This window comes from Sebastes umbrosus, chromosome 9 (assembly GCF_015220745.1).
Source record: "Sebastes umbrosus isolate fSebUmb1 chromosome 9, fSebUmb1.pri, whole genome shotgun sequence".
NCBI lineage: Eukaryota > Metazoa > Chordata > Actinopteri > Perciformes > Sebastidae > Sebastes > Sebastes umbrosus.
In genome coordinates this window covers 16,745,192-16,767,773 of record NC_051277.1, presented here as the reverse complement: position 1 = coordinate 16,767,773, position 22,582 = coordinate 16,745,192, and the positions used below count along the sequence as shown (strand labels likewise).

Here is a 22,582-nt window from a genome sequence, read left to right as displayed (position 1 = left end):
AGTAGGCTGGAAAAAATGACACATCTGACTCACTCCTGGATGCAATTTCTTTCTTGTGCATCTCTCGTGTGTGTGTGTGTGAGTGTGTGTGTGTGTGTCAGAGAGAAAAACAGATTCACCTAAGATCTTCTCAATCTCAAGACTAGTAGATGTGACTTATGAATATAAATAAACTGAATGCATTATACGGGCTGGTCCAGGTGACCTATTTGTCCTGCAGCTATAGACTACACACAATGACGCACCAAACAAAGGAATCAGCTATAGCTGAAGTGAAAGGATAAGCCAGGCTGCAGGTGTGGGAAAACCCAACAACAAATGCAATACAAATTTCGAAACAGTTGGGTGTGTCCGATTAAAACAAATGATTTGACTAACGACACCAACTTGCAGAAGTAGGCACCGAAAAACGTCATTTCTGCATTTTAGCAGGGTGTGGTCAAACTGCAAAACAGATTTATAGAACTATGAAGTAAATAAAGTCATCCTTAAACACAATGCATTCACAATATACTGTATATGTACGTATGTATATGTACTGTATGTTCATACAGGCTATTTGAAATTAAATTGTAGATGGATTAACTTAAAGATCAGAATGGCTGCAACAGTCTACTTAAGTAATGTTGTAGATGGAGTGCAGGCTTTTCTCATTTCATCAATGTACCTGCATTCATAAAATGAACCTATAAGTGGATTTATCTTAAAGGTTTTTGGTAAAAGATATAACAAAGCTAAATCTTGTACATCTCACTCAGTGAAACTTAAGAGGAAAAAGTGCACGTTTAGTGTTAGTGACCCTTGGCCTTGGAGAAGACATTTTAAAGGGCATCCAAGTGGATGTTTTTTTATAAAGATTTGTTTGAGGCTTCCTCTCTTTGGGGAAGCACCAGAAACATCAAAACAACAACCCATAGTTTAAAGCAGACATTCTTGTCTCAGAGTGAGCAAACCACAGAGCTCAGCCCAGTCATTTTCTCTCTCTGTGGGATGCTCCCCATTCAACAGGATCAACAGCTTTCCAATGATTAGTCTTTGCCTGCCCCCTGCTGGAATCAGAGAGCACTGCAGCCGAACCTTTAGGTTACAGTATAGAAGTAACTGATAAAACAGCTGCTCCTAATTCAAGTGATTTAAATTATAAAGTTTCCCAGTCAGAATACATGCTAAATGTATTCACCCATTCACAATATCAGCAGTACAAGTGGAACAAACGTGCCTAGTTCTCTTTTATAGTGCGTCACAAGTGTTGTCTTTTTACCAAGCTGAAAAGTTTCGTTTCACCGACTCTTGACACGTTGCCAACCACACCCAGCATTGGGTGCGGTAAGAAGTGTGAATTGTTGTACAATACAACAGGGATATCACGAGTGTTGAATAAACTTAACTGTAGTACTTCTGGTTTTCACTTCAACTAGTTTCCCGGGTGCTTTTAATGCTTAGATGGGTTAAATGTAGAGGTCAAATTTCATGTATGCACCTGTATGTAAAGGAAAATTCTAATAAAGTTTAAATTTACTTTTGACTGAAAAAAAAACATGATTTTAAACTGTTGCATTGCTTTGTAAGTCTGTTTTGTTGATAGTTGTGCATCAAATTAAATGTTTTCTCATTAATATTTCATTTCTCACTTTGCTGGTTGGCACTCTGACTGGGAAAAGATGAAGGAAATTAATTTGTAGATGGGTTGGCATTCAAACACAAAACTTTAAACCAGACAGACTGAAGTCACACCACAGACATCAAAATCCCATAGATGGCATTGTGGAAAATGCTTTATTTCGCAGGTCAAACAACAGAAAAACCAGTTTGGGGCCACTGAGACCATTCACTCTCGTCTTACACAGTCATTCTTGCAGTAAAGTAAGCACGTGGTGGCTGAAAGTCAATAGGTTTTAAGTGCTGGAAAGCAGAAGCGCAGTTTGCTTTCGTCCAAACCGGCCCAGTGTCCTCTCACTTGAAGATCTTGCCCTGGTTGAAGGCTTTACCAACGTGCTTAAAGTCACCCTCCCAATTGAAGTACTCCTTTACCATGGTCTTGCACTCCTCGCTGTTTGAGTCCAGCTTACGCCAGTCGTATGATTCGTAGTCGATCTGCCAGTCTGTAGACAGCTAGGAGGGGAATAAAAACATGTTATTTGAATGCGAGTGAATTCCTTTTGGGTCAGATAAACTGATCAGATGATAAGATTATCCAGTAGAGAACACTTGGACCATCACATGGTGTGCCTTGAAATGCAGACAGAAAGCTGCGGTGTGTGCACTAACAATCTGAAGAATGTCGAGTCATAAAACATTTACAGATAAGACTCATTCAAATTGCATGCAATCTGTTCAATTCTGCGCAGCCGTCTAATCACTTCACTTGGAATAAAGCAGTGAGGACACCCGTCAACATCTAATATTTAAAGTCAATTTTAGATCTTAGATACCGTTTGTGCCCATAGCATGAACCAGCCTATTACTCACTGAACAAGAGATGACTGGGATGAACATGGTCTCTAGTTTCTCTTCCCCTGTCAGATTAAGACTTGGTGCCATGAGTGGACACCGCCTTGCCCAAAGACAGGGGGCCGTCCAATAACTCCCACATTTTATCAGGAAAACATCTGTTTAATGTTAAGCTGCAGTCAAAGTATTTTATTGTGACTAGGGGTGTCACGATTGATTCCAAATACAAAAAAACGATCAAAATGAGCTTTCAATTTTGACCTTAGAAGTCAAAAACAGGATTGTCAATTCTCTCAATATTATTTTTCTCTCTGCTACCGCCTACTTGCGTGCATCCAAAGAAAAAAAACAACAAAACACTTCAAAGACGACAGCATATTTTACCGTTAGCGTTTAGCGTTTGTTGGCACTATGAGACAATGGCCGCTGCCAGAGTCGGAGATGACGGAAAATATCTCCCTGTGACTTATGTAAACAACAAACATGTCGTTGACAGAAGAACTAGTTTGGAAGCTGCCAAACAACCAAATAAATCTGTGCTTAGCAAATGGTTTGGCGATGTCAGCCACACTATCTAAGGTAAAGCGTTGTTTATGCTCGCCGTAGTGTAGGCGCTGACGGGGACATCGTGGTGCATTCAGGTGTATCTCAAACTCTGAGAAACTCTAGCTGTTGTTGTAAAGTACACTCCTGCCATCTAGTGGATCTTCTTTTTGCTGTTTAACAGCGTGTTCCCCAATTGACTGGTGAAATAAGTTAGTTATTACTCGGGCTGTCGAGTCAAATATTGAATCGCGATTAATACAATTTTTTATCTGTTCAAAATGTTCCTTAAAGGGAGATTTGTCAAGTATTTAATACTCTTATCAACATGGGAGTGGACAAATATGCTGCTTTATGCAAATGTATGTATATATTTATTTGAAATCAATTAACAACACAAAACAATGACAAATATTGTCCAGAATCCCTCACAGGTACTGCATTTAGTATAGAAAATAATTTTGCTCAAATCATAACATGGCAAACTGCAGCCCAACATGCAACAACAGCTGTCAGTGTGTCAGTGTGCTGAGTTGACTATGACTTGCCCAAAACTGCATGTGATTATCATAAAGTGGGCATGTCTGTAAAGGGGAGACTCGTGGGTACCCATAGAACCCATTTTCATTCACATATCTTGAGGTCAGAGGTCAATGGAACCCTTTGAAAATGGCCATGAGCACTTTTCCTTGCCAAAATGTAGCGCAAGTTTAAAGAGTTATTTAACCTCCTTCACGAAGAGCAAGTATGACATGGTTGGTACTGATGGATTTGTTGGGTTTTATAGTTTCATATAATGCCAGTAAAACTGAGCCCCATACAATCCCCGGAAGATAGATTGCATTAAAGGAATTTGTGGTGTTAAAACAAATTTGCACTAAAGCGTTATCATGTCAACTTTGACAGCCCTAGTTATAACATAACATTTGACCATATGGCCTTAATGTGGCACATTCCAATAAAATATCACACTGGATACCATGAAGCCACTTTTTAAGAAGACTATGAAAGTGTAAATGACAGTTGTCAGGTTATAAAACCAATGATCTGTTGAGGATTACGAATCAAGACTATAGTCTAACAATGGCATGTTTGAATCAAAAATCAAAATGTGACATTAAAATCGAATTGCTTCATGGATTTGGAGAATCGTGACGCCCTTAATAGTGACTACACACATCAATGACTGCCCAACTCAGTCGATTGGTTGGTTGAAAAACCAGCACTAAATGCGTGACAGTGGGGATGTTGTCAGTTCAGGACATTGTGGAAAGTGTGTTCACCCTTTTCAATACTTACAGTGAAGGCCAGGTCTTGACCTCTAAAGATCCAGATGCCAGAGATGCTGCTGTCGTTGTTGGTGCCAAACAAGATGACACTAGCGAAGGCGTTCTTTCTGAGCTTGTCCAGGCGCTGGAACATACCTGCAAAGAACATGGATGGGGTTTGAGACATTTTAGCAATCAATAGAAAACAAGAAATTTCAACATCTGTACTTAACACATTGACCAATGCAGTCATACGTTTGTTGATATGGCCAAATACAAAGGCCAAAACTTTAAGAACCGTAGGGTAGTTCTGTCTATATTTCAGTACCCTAAGGTGTTTTCACTGTGCCCATAGCATGAACCAGCCTATTACTCACTGAACAGGAGATGACTGGGATGAACATGGTCTCTAGTTTCTCTTCCCCCGTCAGATTAAGACTTGGTGCCATGAATGGACACTGCCTTGCCCAAGACAGGGGACCATCTGCTTTCCCCAAAGAGGGGAGTTTCCCCGATTGGTGTACAGGCCTGTTTCTGACCAACAATTTTAAAATGTAATAATTCCCAATACAAGCACAAGCTTGAGCAGCGATCACAACTTGTTACTCATCTTTAGTTATGTATTCTGAGGATGATCTTAAAAACAGAAAAGCTGTGCTACACAGAAATATTGGTCAAAACCACACGGCAAACCGGTTTATGTAACTAAAAAAAATCTACACACTAGGCCTGTAGATTAGAGCTGCAACAAATAAATCGATCAGTTGTCAACTATTAAATTAAATGTGATTATTTCCTGGTTTCTTTACTCCTTAAAGACAGTAAACTGAATATCTTTGAGTTGTGGACAAAAGACATCATCTTGGGCTTTGGGAAACACTGATCGTCTTTTTTTTTTTTTTTTTTTTTACCATTTTCTGATATTTTGTAGACCAAACAACTAATTGATTAATCGAGAAAATAATCAACAGATTTATCGACAATGAAAATAATAGTTGCAGCCCTACGCCAGAGGATGTTTAATAATTATACAAGCCTAACCCATTCATTAAAATAAAGATTTACAAACATGCAACCTTTAATTGAGTAAGGATTGATTCCCATTGTGTTAACGAAACAAACATGATGTACACCACTATTATTAAAACATACTTGTAATGTTTTCGGACAAATGGGAGCCTATGTGAACAAATAGGGGTGATGGAGCTTTTCTTTCCAACCACTTAATCACCATATTGCTCCAGATAACAAATAAGTAGGACAATAAGAAAATAAGTTAAATATACTAGTCAAACCCCTAAAGGCATTGAAGGTGTTGGGTTAAGTGGCTGCTGCTGAGACTCACCTGTGATAAGGTTGCAGCTCTTGAAGGTAAGGGAGAGCTCTTCGGGATATTTGTACTGGCTGAACCAGATTGAGTACCCCTCATGGTCAAAGTGCTCCCAGAAGTGGGGAATGGCTACCGTCATGGTGTCCTCATTGGAATATTTTCTCTTGAACTCGTCCATGACAAACGCACTAAAAAAGAAAAGGGAGAATGAGATCAGGTTATATATATCTGATGTCTGTGCATGTAGGCGTCTGCACAAGTGGTCACTCAAGACGCATTCTAATACCCGGTGTGAACAGACGTACTTCAAGCTGTCCACTTGTGAACAGGGCCTTTATTAGCTTAGCTCACCAACTTCACACTTCTTTTTTTGTAATTTGAGAAAAAAAAGAAAGAAAAAAAAAGGTAGGGACAGTTGCTGCCTGCTACCTTAAATTTAAGGACTACATTATAGGATGCGGAAAGTCAGACTGAAGCACTACGGACTACTTACACAACCTATCCTATCTTACAGAGTCATGTTTCACTACCCTCAGATCAACTGTAGATCTTGAGGTTCAATCTAGTTTGTGCCCATAGCATGAACCAGCCTTTAACTCACTGAACAGGAGATGACTGGGATGAACATGGTCTCTAGTTTCTCTTCCCCCATCAGATTAAGACTTGATGCCATGACTGGACACCGCCTTGCCCATCGACAGGGGAGTTTCCTGATTAGTTTTCAGGCCCATTACATTTAATTAATTAATTACACCTTTTTCTAAAATTATTTTATATTTATGATACTTGTCTTATGGTTTTATATCTTAAAATTGTTTTTACCATTATCAACTTGTGTTTATTAATAGTATTTTCCTATTTGGTATATATTTAGGATTCTATTTTATTGTTTTCCTCGCATACCCTGTTTTTAATACTTATGTTACTGATTTGTTTGTCTTGCGAAACACTTTGAATGTGAACAAATCGATGTTCAATATGCCACTGAATGTTCCAAATGCAGCACAGAGTCAACCATCTCCACCCATGGGTCACTCCTTTAAGTATTCAGGGAAATGATCTGCTGAGGTGATCAATTGGAATGGAAATCTGCTGACTATTGGCTCTCTGTGGGACACGGTTGGCCACTGCTGATCTAGAAATTCTTAGCTAAAAAAAAAGAAAGAAAAGCATACCAATATTTAGACAAGGAAAGCACAAATATATTTCTACCTCTTTGCCAGGTGTGCAAAGGGATCCTTGGCTTTGGGCTCACAGGCCAAAGCAGCCTCACACTCGTCCATCTCCTCTTCTTGGGCTGGCTTCTTCTCTTCCTTTTTCTTTTCCTTCTTCTCCTGGGGCTTGGCTGCCTCCTTTCCTCCCTTCTCTTTCTTAGGAGGGGTCTCTTTCTTGGGCTGCATCTCTGCAAACTTCTTGGCTGGAGAAACGGAACAAAAACATGTTTTCAGATAAATGTTCCAATTATCTGACTTTGGTTGTGCACTCAAAACTAAAAAACCTGAGTAGTTCTGTCTTTTTATAACATTTCAATACTCTAAAGGTCGGTCTCTTTTTTACTGTGCCCATAGCATGAACCAGCCTATTACTCACTGAACAAGAGATGACTGGGATGAACATGGTCTCTAGTTTCTCTTCCCCCGTCAGATTAAGACTTGGTGCCATGAATGGACACTGCCTTGCCCAAGACAGGGGACCAGCTGGTTTCACTAAAGAGGGGAGCTTCCGTTCTGGCTAGGTCTTTGGAGATGAATTGTGAAATATTGCAAGACATTTGATGTTTGTTTAAAAAGGACATTTTCTGTCCCTGAAAGTAATTCAGTATTTCATTAATATTATAGTTACACTTTAACTTTTTTAAGTGCAATCCTTTAGCCACAAGCATTAATCTATCGCAAACATGTAAACAGAAAAGACTTTAGCTTTAATCACTTCAGCTGAAAAATGACAACTTCTGTGACGAAAAGCATGTCTAACTTCATCCTTTGAATTACACAGTATGCTACATCAGCCAGCCTCGTGCTCAACGTGTGTGTGCCTTCCGATCATATTTCTAATGACTCACAATCAAACTGGGCCATCTTTTCACACAGCTTGACCTCTCCAAGGATAGCCTTGAACTGGGGCTGGTTGACACAGGTGCTGAACCAGCGAGTCACGTTGGAGTAAGGCTGACGGAAAGAAGGCTCAAGGACCTACAGGGGACAAAGAGACATTAAGGCCTTCTGGAGAGCATCTCGACTCAAATATCATTACAGAGATCAAAATGAATGAACAGTGTGTGGCTTTTTGTAACCGTTATGTGCTGGGTGTGTGTCCAACCTGTTTGTAGAGCCAGATCATGGAGCAAGCCACCGTGACGTCAGCAAGGCTGATCCTCTCCCCCACCAGAAAGGTACGGGTGTTCAGGTGTTGGTTCAGCACCGTAAGGGCCCTCTTCACGTCCTCCTTGGCCTGCTCTGTGGCCTGGACAAACCCAGACAGAAGAATGACTATGCAGGATTACACAACATATTTACTGTACTACATGGTCATGTGCCAAGTCTCAACTAGAGGGTGTCACACTCTGGCCAACCACCGCAGCTACCAAATAATCATTTAAGTCTTTAGATGGACCAGAAAAATGCTGAACTGCAAACCTGCTTGTTGAACTGCATGATTCCCAGAGTGGGGAAGACCCATGCGCTGGCTGGAGGGATGATCTCAGAGTCAGCAAAGCTCACCCACTGCAGCACCTGGGCTGCGGCCTGGGGAGTGGCACCACGCAGGGCATCATTGCTCACTGAAAGGTGGAAAGTGTTGAAGAATTAGATTTTTTTTAAAAAAAATAAAAAAAATTATATTCATAATAATGTCATCATTTGTTTCTGTTCACAGAGCGCATAGAACGTTGGGTTTTCATGTAGGGCTAATGGACATCATTGATTACAAGATGGCTGTAAATCATTTCCCCACACTGATGCATAATACATTTGCCAGTGATTATCCTAACGGTCATTATATCCTGACAGTAGTGCACGGAAAAAAATCATGTGCCTGTGTCCCCTGCTGCTCCTAATGACATCTGCAAGATTGCAGACCAGAGGAAAACAAACAGTCAGAGCTGATCTGGAATCTGCTGTCCAGCTGCCGTCTATGAGAGCCAGCTGTCAATAACTCACGAACGCCGATCAGTTTAACTAGGCAGCGCTGATCAAATATGAATCAATTACGTTAATTAATTAAGTTACTGTAATGCCTATTTCTCACCTCAAATCTTTTCAGAAACATCTTGTAGTGTACTGTTTAGCTGTAAAATGAGGAAGTTTGTGACCCAGCAGCCATGTTGAGATCTGTTGAGGAAATATCAAGCACCGCCCACCAGCTGGAACACAACCAATAGGAACAGTCTCTCTGAAATGACCTGTCATCCAAAGTCTCCCATCACAGGCTAGATTTTTTTAAAGCCTGAAAACAGAGCCACGAGGAGGTGCAGAATCGAATCAGCACCCAAGTATCGTGATAGTATCGAATCGGGAGATAGGTGTATTGTCCCAGCCCTAAAAAACAAAAAAAAGGTAGGGACAGTTACTGTCTGCTACCTTAAATTTAACTACATTATAGGACGTGGAAAGTCAGACTGAAGCACTACAGACTACTTACACAACCTAACCCATCTTACAGTCATGTTTCACTACCCTCAGATCAACTGTAGATCTTGAGGTTCAATTTGGTTTGTGCCCATAGCATGAACCAGCCTTTAACTCACTGAACAAGAGATGACTGGGATGAACATGGTCTCTAGTTTCTCTTTCCCCATCAGATTAAGACTTGGTGCCATGACTGGACACCGCCTTGCCCATCGACGGGGAGTTTCCTGATAAGTGTTCAGGCCCATTACCTCCCAACACATTTAATTAATTCCATCTTCTAACATTTTATATTTATAATACTTGTCTTCTGGTTTTATATATTAAAATTGTTTTTACCATTATTAACTTGTTCTTAGTAAAATGAGAGTCTGTGACCCGGCAGCTATGTTAAGGAAATACCAAGCACCACCCACCAGCTGGAGCACAACCAATAGGAACGTTCTCTCTGAAATGACCTGATCCATAGTCTCCCATCACAGGCTAGATTTTTTTAAAGCCTGAAAACAGAGCCATGAGGTGCAGAAGTCTAGTTTTCTTACAGAACACTTGAATTACAATATGCTGAAAGGTTATTATAGCACTTTTGCCCCAAAAAATGCTGCCTACTGAAGCTTTAACTCTGTATTTCAGTATTAATGTATGGCCTTTAAAAGCATGCATGGAAAAGCAGTAACAAGAGCAGACTAGTTAAACGTCTGACGGAATGCAGCAAACAATGCAACCTTGCACACAAACATTTAACCTGTCCATCAGGTATAGCTAATAGTTGCCTTCCAGGCAGGGACCCATGTACTGGATGAACACCAAATTGATAGTGCACTAGACATTTAAGTTAACCATTTGAATAATAAATAAGAGACTTACAGTAGTGAGCAATGGCATTACTCTCAAACAGACAGAAACCGTCATCTCCCTGGTAGGCAGGTACCTACAATGGCAGAATTCAGGAACAATTGAGCATGTTTTTATCCAGAGAATCAAGCAGTTAAGTGCATGGTGAGACATCTGTGTCGTAGTCAAACCGGTTAAAACCTTTCTGCTTAATTTGATTTAGGCTAAGAGATTTGAATGCATTAACTTATTCGCCACATTCATTGTCGACATTGACACAAGGGCTACTGTGAAGAAAGGTCCACTAACCTTGCCCAGAGGGAAGTTGTTGAGGAAGGCAGGAGTACGGTTCGTCTGCCCGAAGGTGAAGGCAGGGGAGCTGCTGGCAACTTTGAGGCGAGCCCCACTGTACTGGGCTGCAATCTGGGCCTTGAAGGCCCGCCAGTTCTCTGGGTACGTGTACAGAGTCTGAAAAAGGACGGGAGACAAACAACAATTATTATATTTTTAAAAAAACACTAATTTGAACATACATGCATCACTTTTTTAGCAAGCAGGTTAAAAATAAGCTGACTTAAAATGTTCTCATGGTAATAACTCACTACTATGGTATGGTACAAAAACAAAATCATGTATTCTGGTCTTATTCTAATTATATTACTTTAAATACAATATGAAATATCTAGGAGCTGTGGTATGTGGAAGAAAGCCACAAAACTAGTTTAAGTGAGCTAGCTCTGGTCTGACTGACACTAATGTGATCCAAATCTACATGCTCAACCATTTAAATGGACTGGGATCAGGAATGGGAGCAGGGTAGATAGCTTTATTGTCATTGTATTAAATACAACGAGATTCACAGTTGCCACTTCTGGTCAGTGCTCAGGTAAAACACAGTTATAAAGCAAATAAAACAGGTAAAGTAGATGTAATATATACACATATAAACAGGTGAAGCTTTGGTGCAATTTATTTAGATAAAACTGCCTGCTACCACGGTCAAATATACCCAATTTACCAGCTAGGAGCACACAGTCAGCTATATTCACGTGGGTTTCTTTAGCTTGCTTTAAAGGCTAACTGATGCTACCATAGCCGGTAAACTAGTCTTCTGTTTGCATAGCTTTAGACCAAGTAACGCTGGCTTTAGACTAAGTCTAAAAAAACAGGACATATGCACCAGCTTTGGGTGAAAACAGCAGTATGTTTCCTTGACAATAGCCCGGGTAACGTGGCAGTATCCTGGGTCAGCAGAGGGGCGTCATTCCCTGTGAATGCGACGTCAGGATAGCAACAAGCTAATAGCAGTTTTGTATGAACCCTGAATGAAATTACTCGTAAATATCCCCTTTAATAAATACCTAACAGTCCTAAAGCCTTGTTTACGTGCTAAAGTGCTCAGTAGCAGTGCAGATGGGCCTGATTTTAGTCGGATTGTAACAGAAAAGCCCCAAACTAGCCATCTTTCCATCGTACTCACCCCTGCCGCCATCTTCAGGACGAGAGAAAGAAAGAACGAGCGCTCCGGTGACGTATTTACGTCCGCACGACGTACGCGCACTTTAGAATTTCCGCGTTCACGTTTCGTCCCATGTTAGGTGATGCTTTGCCACATCACACTGATGCAGCAGTCTCTTTGCACTTTAAATACTCTTGACAAGATATTAACATACTGTGACATTAAAATTAAAAAAGGATACAGAGATATTAACAAATATTTTATTACAGTCAACTTACAAAAAAAAAAAAATATATAGAGCTTACTGATAGAAATTGTGAATTCTACATGAAAGAAACAGTACATTAATATATTCCTGCATTGTATTTTAAAAAAGAAATAAGTCATATTTTTGAAAAAGTACATATTGGAGGGGATCTACTTCCAGCACCACAAACAATTGTGAGAATGTCCATGTTTTCCTCTCCTTGAAGCTTCTGCATTGTATGTCATCTTACTATAAATTTATCAAGCATTCTCCTGAGATTTCTTTTAATCTTACACTGGGTCCAATAAAAAAACAAATGTAATATGTTTAGCATTATATCAAAATGATGTCAGATTATAGGTGTACAAAAATATTAATTTCAACAACAAAAATAACTAGCATACTACATAAAATGTCCCATGTGAAATGTGCTCCCTCTGGGGCGAATTTAGCTCACAAGACCTGGAAATAAAAGAACAGAAGGCAAAGTTCAACGATCAATCATAAAACAGAAAATAAAACATTTTTTATAACTCAGGTCATACACAGCACAGCTAAAATGATTCCACCTCAACCACAGTAGCCACATTGAAGCAATACCATGTTTTCCTAATTGTGCAGAATTATTTGACATAAAATAAATATATGCAAGGCATTTTATCAATCGAACAGGGACGTACTGGGACAGAAATTTAACCCGGACTTTTTAGATGGAGAGGCATTTTATGCTGACCATTTTTTGGCAGTAATTTGAACACTAATACAGTTTTTGTGGTATAAAGAGAATTTGATGGTGCTAAAAACCCTCATGACACTTTGGGATGTCTTGCGGACACCTGCCTCCTCAATTTTGCATAAGCACATCACCACTGCACTAAAGCGAATAAAGATTAGCCAGGCAAGCCTAGGGGTCTTTCTGATTTCTCGATTTTGTGCCCCTCGTCTCCTCTCTCCTCTGGCTTGTGACCCGGAATTGATCGCACCACTCTTTAAAGGATGTCCCAACTCCTATAATGCATCTCGAGGAACGAGGAGGCTTGCCGGAGGAGCTATAAGCTAGATACACTGGTGTATCCTTTGCAGAAGAGTTTTCAGCACCTACGACTTATAAAAGATCTAACTTTCTGCCCTTTCTGCGTTTGTGGAACGCCTCGTAAGGCACTGTTCTAACCGCATTCCTTAATGACATTTCATCTTGATATTACTTATGTTTTTATCTTGAATGTAGGCTACATCCAATTCAACTGCTATAATCGTGACATTATGTTTACAAGTGCAAACAGCTGCTGACGTCAAATTATTATATCAAGAGCATCCTCTTGCATTCATCCTGTATTGGATCGGCTGTTTAGGGAGTGTTGCTGAACTTCCCGATGGCCAGTCCGCCCCTGCCATCGAGCAGATCTACCACCTGTATGACAATATTCTGTGTAATACTCACCCAGATAATCATCCATGAGAGAGCCAATGGCAAACTGAAAAACAAATGAAAGGCTTGTTAACTTCTCATATATCAACATACAGTAAGGAATTTCTATAAACTACTGTGTAACATCTGAGATATATAGTGACACACCTTTTCTTGTTATTTTTACCAATAGCAAGGAGAAATGTGCAGTCCTAAAAAAAAGATAAGAAAACACTTACGATGTCATTCTTGTCCACTCTTGTTCCCACAATCTTTAGCCGGATCTCATCATCTTGCTGGATTACAATGTCCTTGAAAAGAAGAGAAGAATACATCCAAGACTCAGCAACAGTAAAATGAAAGGAGCAGAACAGTATGCAGCACCGCAACTACTTTGTATACTGAATTTATGATGTTATACTTTTTGTTTCCTGAAAAATACCTTCTTTAACACCAGTGTTATTATAATTACCTGGATTTTAGGTGCTTATTTATTAATTTTGTAAAGCAAGGAAATTATTTGGTGAACATTTATTTTATTTAAAACTTTTGTGTAATGTGATTTGATTTTTTTTTTCTTTTCTGATTGATAACAAGAAATAATGAATTTTCTTACCTCATCAACTGTCTTATAACAAGGAGGATTGGAGTTGGGGTCAAACTCCATTTCTGAAGGGATGGACTGCAAAAAACAAAGTTTCTCGTGAGATAAAGATAATATAAATCAAAAAGCGTATTAAAGCCAACCGATTCGGTCAACAACTATAAATCTTAATCTGCTGACTCACATGGCGAGAGATGAAGCAAGACATGGGACCAATTTCTGTGAACAATCCGACCTGCAAGAAGCAGACAAAAACATAATTTAGATAAGACACAAAAGAATAATTTCCATTATTAGTTATTGATTATTTCATATTCAACAAATCAACCACTACAGAAGCATAAAATCTTCACAGGAGGCACATTTACTGTGATATAGTTAAAAGATGTGCAGAGAGAATTTCACGAGACAAAAAAAAATACAGGTATTTACAATTATATTTGCCAAATGTTATCTTTATAATTAATACAATTTATATCACAAAGCATCTCATTTTACTTTCTAACAACATGTTTAGTTGGAAAGCATATGTAAACATGAGTTTTGGCTATAAAAGTAACCAGTTATATAACTGCAGATTCTTCAGAAGTAAATGTACACGTTAGTGAGCAGTGCCGTGTCAAGATGATTTATTATAGTATCAATATGTCAGAATTAATATGTCAGATTTCACATCATCATAGAAAGATAATGTTCCTGATTAAAAATCTGCAGTCAGTAGTGGTCAGTAAACATGCACTGTATTGTCCCTCACCTTGTTAACCTGAGTGACCACGGCGTCAACCACCTCCCCTTTAAATGGGCGGAACACAATGGCCTTGTACTTGACTGGGTAGAGGACAAATCCTCTCCCCGGCTGGATTACACCCGCCCCGATGTTGTCAATGGTGGTGACTGCGATGACGAAGCCATACCTGAAGGAGGGACACACAAAAATCAATGACTTATATGTGTGACATGCAGGAATATGAATGCAAAGTTAGTAACTTTGTTATGCATGTTAATACTCTCATGATTTCTTTAAGGGCATAACAAATATCAGCCCTGATCTGTTTTTTTTTAATCACCATGTTAACACACACAGTTTTAAGCATTGTTTTCCATATGCCAAAATGACTTAAGCTAAACTAAAGTATTTAAAATTATTACACATATCATGACACAAGTTATCAAATTGTCTATCCCCTTTGGAGGAGACGGAAATGCACATTTATTTATTTATTTCTGCCTCTTCCCCTGAAAGTTTATCCACACGTATCTTTGCATAGGCTTGAAGTTTACTGCACTTTTACCTAGTAACATCTGTTCCAACCTAACATATGCAACATGCCGTTGAAATGACAGGCTAAACCTGAATTTCCAGTCAAATTACAGCCTCTGTAACAACAAGTTTTTTGCATGTAATTATCCAACAATGTAGTCTTTGCAGCCACTCACTTGCCAGTGCAGGTACCCTCCACTTCTGTGAAAAGCTTCTGCTTCACGGTGTTGAGGAGGTTGGGGCCAAAATACCTCGGGTGTAGCAGGATTTCATGCTCCAAAGAAATCTGATAACACACAAAAAAAATATGTGCATTATATGACAATGTTTCCATTGATAGCGTGGTGTGCATGATGTTATAGATATTTTACTGTTTCAAGTTATAAATGTGATCCTGTGGGTACTGCCTCTATGCATCTAATGGTACCTACTCAAAGAAGAGAGAAAACTGGTGGTATTTCTGCATGGCTATATAAAACAACAATGCTAATCAATGCAGCAAGGAGAAGTTTTGTTCAGCTAACATTTATTTATTTATTTTATTTTATTTAAAAAGGATCCCCATTTGCTGATCTTCCTGGGGTCCAAAATCAAGTACATTACATTTATCACATACATACTATATACAACATCATATCTGTGTTACACTTATAACATTGACATTTTCCAAACATATATAAATTTCACATTCATAAAAATCTTCCACAACTATTTAGCCTCAAAGCCCATCATCAGGGAAAAAGGAACAAAAAGAAAAACCATACATGACCAACACAGGACTATGGATCAGCTGCTTAAGTAATGTATTCTTAGATGGTCTTTGAATGAGGATTTGTTAGAGGACTGACGGATGTAAAGAGGGCAGCTATTCCAGAGATTGATGGCACGATAAATGACTGCATTTGGTAATTTGACTGTATAAAAACTCTGGTTTCGTAGAATAAATGCTGTTACTAAAGGATGTCTCTGTGTTTAAGGTGAGTCTTTTCTCTCTACTGGTAACCAGACAGTTTAAGATGCTGTCTGTGTTGGTTCTCATGTAGCAGTGTAAGGCGAGTCCTGCAGCTCTGTTTTGGGCAGTTTGTAGTTTCCACAGTACACGTTTCAATGCAGAAGACCATACAGGTGAGCAATAGTCCAGGTGGCTTAAACTTAAAGATGAAACTACTTAAATGCTCACACAGTATGGGACAGCATGTAACGCATAGCTAACGTTACATTAAGCTTTGCTAGCCGCTCATATGCACACATTGTTACACAAAACACCCACACACTGCTGTTAGCCGGCTCAAACACACATACTTACATGGTAAAACATTGTTTGCTGAAATGTTCAATTCGTACTAGCTCAATGTTCTTGTTTTGATAAATGATCCAAAGCGTTTCTCACTTTATGAATGAAAACCATGAAGCGTATTTGTGAGTGAATCACTTCCGGGTCACGGGAAGAGTTGTTTTTGTTGCCCTGTGTTCTGTCTCGCAGGAGCGTAACGTCCCATTTACATCATTTACACGGTTATGTAATAAATCCAGAGCAACATACTCTGGCAGAAAGCCTGTAGAAAACCTGCACTAAAAGGGGTTTTATATTAAACTTAAATTAAACCATCTGTGGGGCTTGTTGACTTGTAAACAGCATAAAATACAGGCAACCATAGCAACACTCCACCAGTCCCCTTCACACTGCCCCCTGGCGGCGGGGAGGAGTGGTGCACCAGAATCCGTCTAGATGGTACCCCACAGTTTGTTCAACTATCGCGAGATTATTCATTTCACGGTTAGGATAGGTCGTCGGGCAGCAAGTCTCGCGAGAGTTCTTTGCAAGTTCTCGCACTTTGTGGGTTATCATGTTGTCAAGTTACTCCCCCTCCAAGGTGGCCTTGAGGTTTGGGATTTTAATATCTTGAATAGTACTTCAGAATCAGAATGGTGTTTATTGCCAGGTGTAAGAGGTATACACTAGAAATTTTATTTGGCTTTGTTGGTGCAAGACAAACAGTATAATAACAAAAGAATAGATAAAAACGTAGAATAAAATAAGAATAAAAATGTACAATTTACAAAATAAGCTATAATTATACTTATAAGGTCAAGTGGATTATTGAGTTTTTGAAGAATCCCAACATTATCTGGAATGCCTTCCCTGCATATTTATTTAATGATATTGGTGGCATTGATTTTTTTTATAAAATGCAATTTTTCTGTTGAAAAAAAAAAAGGAAAGGACGGTGGTTTTACAGAGTTCAAAGGAAAGTGGGAGAAATGAGGTGTGTGGGAAGGAACAGGAGAGATGAGACAATCATATCAAGACTTAGATTTGGACACACTGGACTAAACAGCACACTATTTAAAATGAGTAAACATGACACAGGTAGATGTAATTATTGTGGACAAGAAGAAACAGTGGAGCATGTCAATTCAATTCAATTCAATTTATTTTTATATAGCGTCAAATCACAACAGAAGTTATCTCAAGACGCTTTATATATAGAGAGCAGGTCTTAGACCGTACACCATAGTTTAGAGACCCAACAAGATCATATTGTCATATTGCATTGTGAGCGATATGAGGAAGAAAGAAGGCATTTGAGTCAAGGCCTCAAAGAGATTAAAGTACACTTTGATTTAATAGATATTTGACAAAAGAACTCACTAAATGAGTGATATAGAACATTATTTCAGTATCTTACACAAATTAACATGATTGGAAAAATATGAGTTTGTTTGTTTTCTTTTTCTTTTCTTTTTTTTTTGGATATAGTAATTATTAGCCAGAATGATCCACACTCCAGACCAACTAGTGGCGGTAATGCACCAAATCGTTGTTTACCAAGCGCCAATAAACCTCAAAGAAGAAGACAGCTGGGCGCGTCTCAACACGACTCTGTGATTGGTTGTTCTCTACTCGACTGTCAACATCTGAAACATCAACCAAACAGTAAATAGAAGATTTAGGTGACTGACATGGCGACTAAGCTCGTCTCCAAGTTATTTCGTCCCTATGTTTCCACACAGCTGGTAAGTTGTTGAATACCTTTAAACCATGCGTTACTATATAGTGCTGTTTCAGTATAAACACTCTGCTGTCCTCCGTCCAGGCGTCTCTCCGGTCGGGATGTGTCTCGTCTCGGAGGATCAGACATTTCTCCAGCGATCCGCCACCAGAGAACATCAGTCGGTATCCGGTTCCTCCCAAGAAAGACCTCCCGCATGATATAGTGGAGGTGATGGAGGAAGTGGAGTCAAAGGTAAACAACAAAACGACTTTTCACATTGAGTGTTATTATTCTACCTCAGACTCCACAACCAGCACTGCTCCCAGTAGACCACAACCAGCACTGCTCCCAGTAGACCACAACCAGCACTGCTCCCAGTAGACCACTTACACTTACACACCAAAAAACTGACAATAACCTGATATTTTCAGGTGGATTTTCATTTCATTCTCACTGTGCAATATCATTTTCCACTTGTGCACTTTTGTTAATAGTCTGTTTATTGTCAATACTGTATATACTGTTCCTATTTTTATACTTCCTTCTATTTAAATGGTTCATATTTTGTTACACTTTGTTTAGCTCTTTTTTTACTGTGTTAGCTGATGCATCTTGTTTTTTGCACTATCCCCTTTGCTGCTGTACACTGCACATTTCCCCACTGCGGGACTAATAATGGAATATCTTATCTTATCTTATCTTATCTTATCTTATCTTATCTTATCTTATCTTAAACTTCAACGTTTCCTTCTTCACAGGGAGGCTTTTTACCCAATGTCTTCAAAGCCCTCTCTCACAGACCAGCAGAGTTCAGAGCCTTCTTCGCTTACTACAATGAACTAATGAGCAAAGAGACAGGTTTGTGTTTGTTATGTTTCTATGTGTGGTGCCAGTAAATGATGTTACTCAGGGGCCGTGATACAAAATTCCAGGCAGGTGGGGCTCCTGAAACCTGTTCCAGGACCCTTATGCCCCTCTGGGCCATGGATGTATCTGTATCTGCCCAATGCATCATTTACACTTTACCCCTCATCCGGCTACAAGGTCAGACTACACATCATCCACCACTTAAAGGGACAGTTTGTAACTTCTTACACGTATAAATCAATCCGGGTTGGTGTTCCGCACACTCCACACTGCAGAAGAGTTAGTTTAGCTCTGAGAATATCTAGTGAATGTACAGTGGACGTTTGTGCAGAAATAAATGCTGCAGCTCCTGCAGACCAACAGAGGTTTCCCGTGTCTTGTGAAGTGACGGGGCTCCGCAGCGAGAAACGTTATCGTCTCCGACCGGGTGCCGGTGTCTCCCATGTTTCCTCCGGCCGCGGTCGGGAGGTTGAGGCAGGAAAAGCCAACACTAGGATCAGCAGTGATTCATGGAGAGACCTTCGTCTGGTCAGCTTTCTTGATGAACTAGCAGTGGCATGTAGTCTGGTAGAAACTGGTATATCAGGTACGGAAACAATTTATGTGGAGAGGAAACCACCCATTTGTTACAGACTCACACTTTCAACAGGCATTGTGGGTTTTGGTGTGTGCACCCAGTATAAAGGGTAGAAAGGTGGTCAGACATACAGATTCAATGACGCAGATTGCATCATGTCTCTCACAGAATCGGTTTAGCTTTCAGGCAACTTGGCTTCTGCACACATAATTCACATTTTTACATCTCTAGTTTGGGAAGTTACGGCGTTGTCACCATAAGAAAGTGAGAAGGGTATAATTTTCAGTCTGACTGTGTCTGCTCTGCACTCACTAAACATGCAGTAGATGTCCACCCAGACAGCCATAACAAGCAGGGAAGACTGATTTAAATAGAAGTTAATGTCTTCTCATAAAGCTTCTTGATGTGCCCAATGGCTCTTATTTTAAATAAAGTCACCAATGGGGTCTTAAAAATGTAGTTGGCAGCGCCGTTGGCAGGTAGAGTGAGATCTCGTTGTCATAGCGAGAGGGCCATAATAAAACCAAAGAGATCTGCAGAACACATTAGTCGGATTTTTTAGTTGCTGTGCCTTTTATTTCATTGGGGTTTAAACCTCAATTGCACTTTGTTTTGTTTCCATTATGTGAAATAAAACTGAATGGGTGCTTAGTTAGCCTGAACTGTGACTTGCTGACAGGAGAAATGTGGACCCTGAGGGTAGACCAATTAAGAACCAGCGGCTCGGAATATGAACAGAGCTCCCCATTATCATGTTTAGTGAATGATAATAAAAAAAAGCCCTTAATGAGAAGAAGACATTAAGACACTATGTGGAACAGAAGCTAACCTGAGAGTGGCCCACTCCACTTCAGATAACTAATATTTGACTTCACAAAGCCAAACCGTGTCCACTGTGCAGTCTGTGTGTGGTTATTGGATAACCACCGTCTGGCTTTTTGGTCTTGTGGTCACTTCCTGAATATCATGGATCTGTTCCAGGAGGAAGTTTACTCATTTATCTGTAAAACTTTGCTGACTAAAACCAGCCAGTCAGCTCTCTACTTTATACTTTATTCTTGTTATATGAATGTGTGTTTGTTTTTTCATGATTTCACATTGATTCGATGTCAAATGTCTTCCAGGCGGGTTGACCAAGGCAGATCGTGAGATGATTGTAGTGGCTACCAGTATTCACAACAAATGTCTTTACTGTGTGGTATCCCACAGTGCATTGCACCGCATCTACTCCAAGAAACCCACTCTTTCCGATCAGGTATAATCTTTAAATAGATTTTTACTACTCGTCCCTGCTTTGCTTATTATAATACACAATTACTGTAGTTGTCACATAAGTTATACTAGGCATTTTAATCAAAACAATGTTTTTGTGATACAAAAAAAGTGATCTTGTAACAGGAGAGACTTCAGAGACCAGGTCCAAAGCACACTGGAGCACACAGATTTACGGTAATCAACTTTATTAAAGACTAACGTTTTGACGCTAACTCAATTTTTATGAATTAATGAATTATGAAGATGCAGTTGGCGTCGAAATGTTAGTCTTTAATAAAGTTGCCTTAAACCTGTGTGCTCCAGTGTGTTTTGGACCTGGTCTCTGAAGTCTCTCCTGTTACAAGATTGCCTTATCCTGTGAGCACCGGACAGGCTTACTTTACCTTGTAAAACGGTTGAAGCGCATATAACCTCCTTTCTTCACAAAAAAAGTTATATATTAATTTAAATCGCATACATTTCCCGACCACTCTGTCTAATTATCTTCTTCCCTACTCTCCCGCAGGTCGTTGTTAACTACGAGAACGCAGAGCTGTCGCCTCGGGAGCGCGCCATGCTGGACTTTGCGATGGCCGTGTGTCGCAGCGAGACCATCACAGAGCAGCATTTCCAGTCTTTAGAGGAAGTGGGCTTTGACCGCGAGGATGCGTGGGACATCGCTGCCATCGCTGCTTTCTTTGCCATGTCCAACCGGCTCGCTCACCTCACCGACATGAGGCCGAACTTAGAATTTTATAACATGGGCCGTATACCCAAGAACAAGAGCAAGGACAAGAGCAAGTAAAATTGAGGATTTTGTTAAAGGTCCCACATTGTAAAAAGTGAGATTTTCATGTCTTTTACATTATAAAGCAGGTTTAAGTGCTATATAAATACTGTTAAACTATCAAAACGCTCAATATACTGAGAAATACACACAGCCCGTATTCAGAAATTGTGCATTTGAAACAAGCCGTTTCTGTCCATTTGTGATGTCACAAATCTACAATATTTAGACCATTACACGGTTTTAAACGTACACATTCTAAATGTGTCCCAGTTTATTTCCTGTTGCATTTTATGTAAATAACATCAGCTGACAGGAAGTCAGAATGGACCCAAACTGTTGCCTAGCAACACAATTCCGTTGAAATTCCGTTGAAATGCACTAAAACGGAGCGTTTCAGACAGGGTGAATACAGGTATATTCAAGCAGACAGTATGAGGAAAATAAAGTGTTTTTTAAACATTACAGCATGTAAACATGTTCTAGTAGAAACACAAAATACAAGTATGAACTTGAAAATGAGAACGATATGGGACCTTTAAGCTCCTTAAGTATATGTGCCTTTAAAAATTGTGCTCATTTTGATTCCAAAGAAGCATGAGAGAGACCATCTGAGTTTGTACCTTCCTGTGTGTGTGTGTTGACATTTTGTTGGTGTCTTATTCTATATAATTTGTCATTGGGTGTAACTGTACTCATTGTGTCTGCTTATTTACCATGATATTTTGAGGTTGAGGTTTTCCACTGGACACTCGCCATATGATGGGGAAAAGTTTTTTGTTTTAAGCTAGCTGTCCAGTAAATTAATCACGTGAATCTCAAGCCAGCTCTTCATTTCCTTGTTCACCAGTTGAAAGTAGCTCTGTGTTATGATGTGTTGCTCAATGCATTGTTACTGTGACTACCAGGAAGAGCGTAAATTGTTGTTCACAGCAATGTGAGCTTGTGTTCTAACTTTTAAACCTTCCCTTTTCTTCTAAATAAACTATTTTTCTTGATAATGTGTAAGATTTGACACCTATTTTTTTCTGATTTTACCTCTTAGTTTTCTTTGGTGAATAATTGATTCA

The 22,582-nt window shown here is 39.6% G+C and overlaps 3 protein-coding genes across 3 annotated transcripts; 1 reads left to right on the top strand and 2 right to left on the bottom strand.

Moving 5' to 3' along the window:
- Window positions 1-1,748: 1,748 nt before the first annotated feature.
- On the bottom strand, window positions 1,749-11,668 carry eef1g (eukaryotic translation elongation factor 1 gamma). Its single transcript, XM_037780228.1, has 10 exons — window positions 11,533-11,668; window positions 10,362-10,520; window positions 10,086-10,149; window positions 8,229-8,371; window positions 7,912-8,055; window positions 7,655-7,784; window positions 6,805-7,009; window positions 5,608-5,780; window positions 4,294-4,418; window positions 1,749-2,112 (listed from the first exon to the last, which is right to left on the bottom strand). The coding sequence occupies exons 1-10, from the start codon at window positions 11,542-11,544 to the stop codon at window positions 1,954-1,956; spliced, it is 1,314 nt and encodes a 437-aa protein (XP_037636156.1). The 5' UTR covers window positions 11,545-11,668; the 3' UTR covers window positions 1,749-1,953.
- A 92-nt stretch (window positions 11,669-11,760) lies between these two features.
- Window positions 11,761-16,605, bottom strand: polr2g (RNA polymerase II subunit G). Its single transcript, XM_037780229.1, has 8 exons — window positions 16,338-16,605; window positions 15,208-15,317; window positions 14,525-14,684; window positions 13,955-14,005; window positions 13,783-13,848; window positions 13,406-13,477; window positions 13,200-13,233; window positions 11,761-12,220 (listed from the first exon to the last, which is right to left on the bottom strand). The coding sequence occupies exons 1-8, from the start codon at window positions 16,347-16,349 to the stop codon at window positions 12,207-12,209; spliced, it is 519 nt and encodes a 172-aa protein (XP_037636157.1). The 5' UTR covers window positions 16,350-16,605; the 3' UTR covers window positions 11,761-12,206.
- Window positions 16,606-17,859: 1,254 nt separating this feature from the next.
- si:ch211-175m2.5 (uncharacterized protein LOC568697 homolog) lies at window positions 17,860-21,663 on the top strand. The gene is made up of 5 exons (XM_037779251.1): window positions 17,860-18,049; window positions 18,130-18,279; window positions 18,786-18,885; window positions 20,596-20,726; window positions 21,252-21,663. The coding sequence occupies exons 1-5, from the start codon at window positions 17,996-17,998 to the stop codon at window positions 21,528-21,530; spliced, it is 714 nt and encodes a 237-aa protein (XP_037635179.1). The 5' UTR covers window positions 17,860-17,995; the 3' UTR covers window positions 21,531-21,663.
- Window positions 21,664-22,582: the final 919 nt, after the last annotated feature.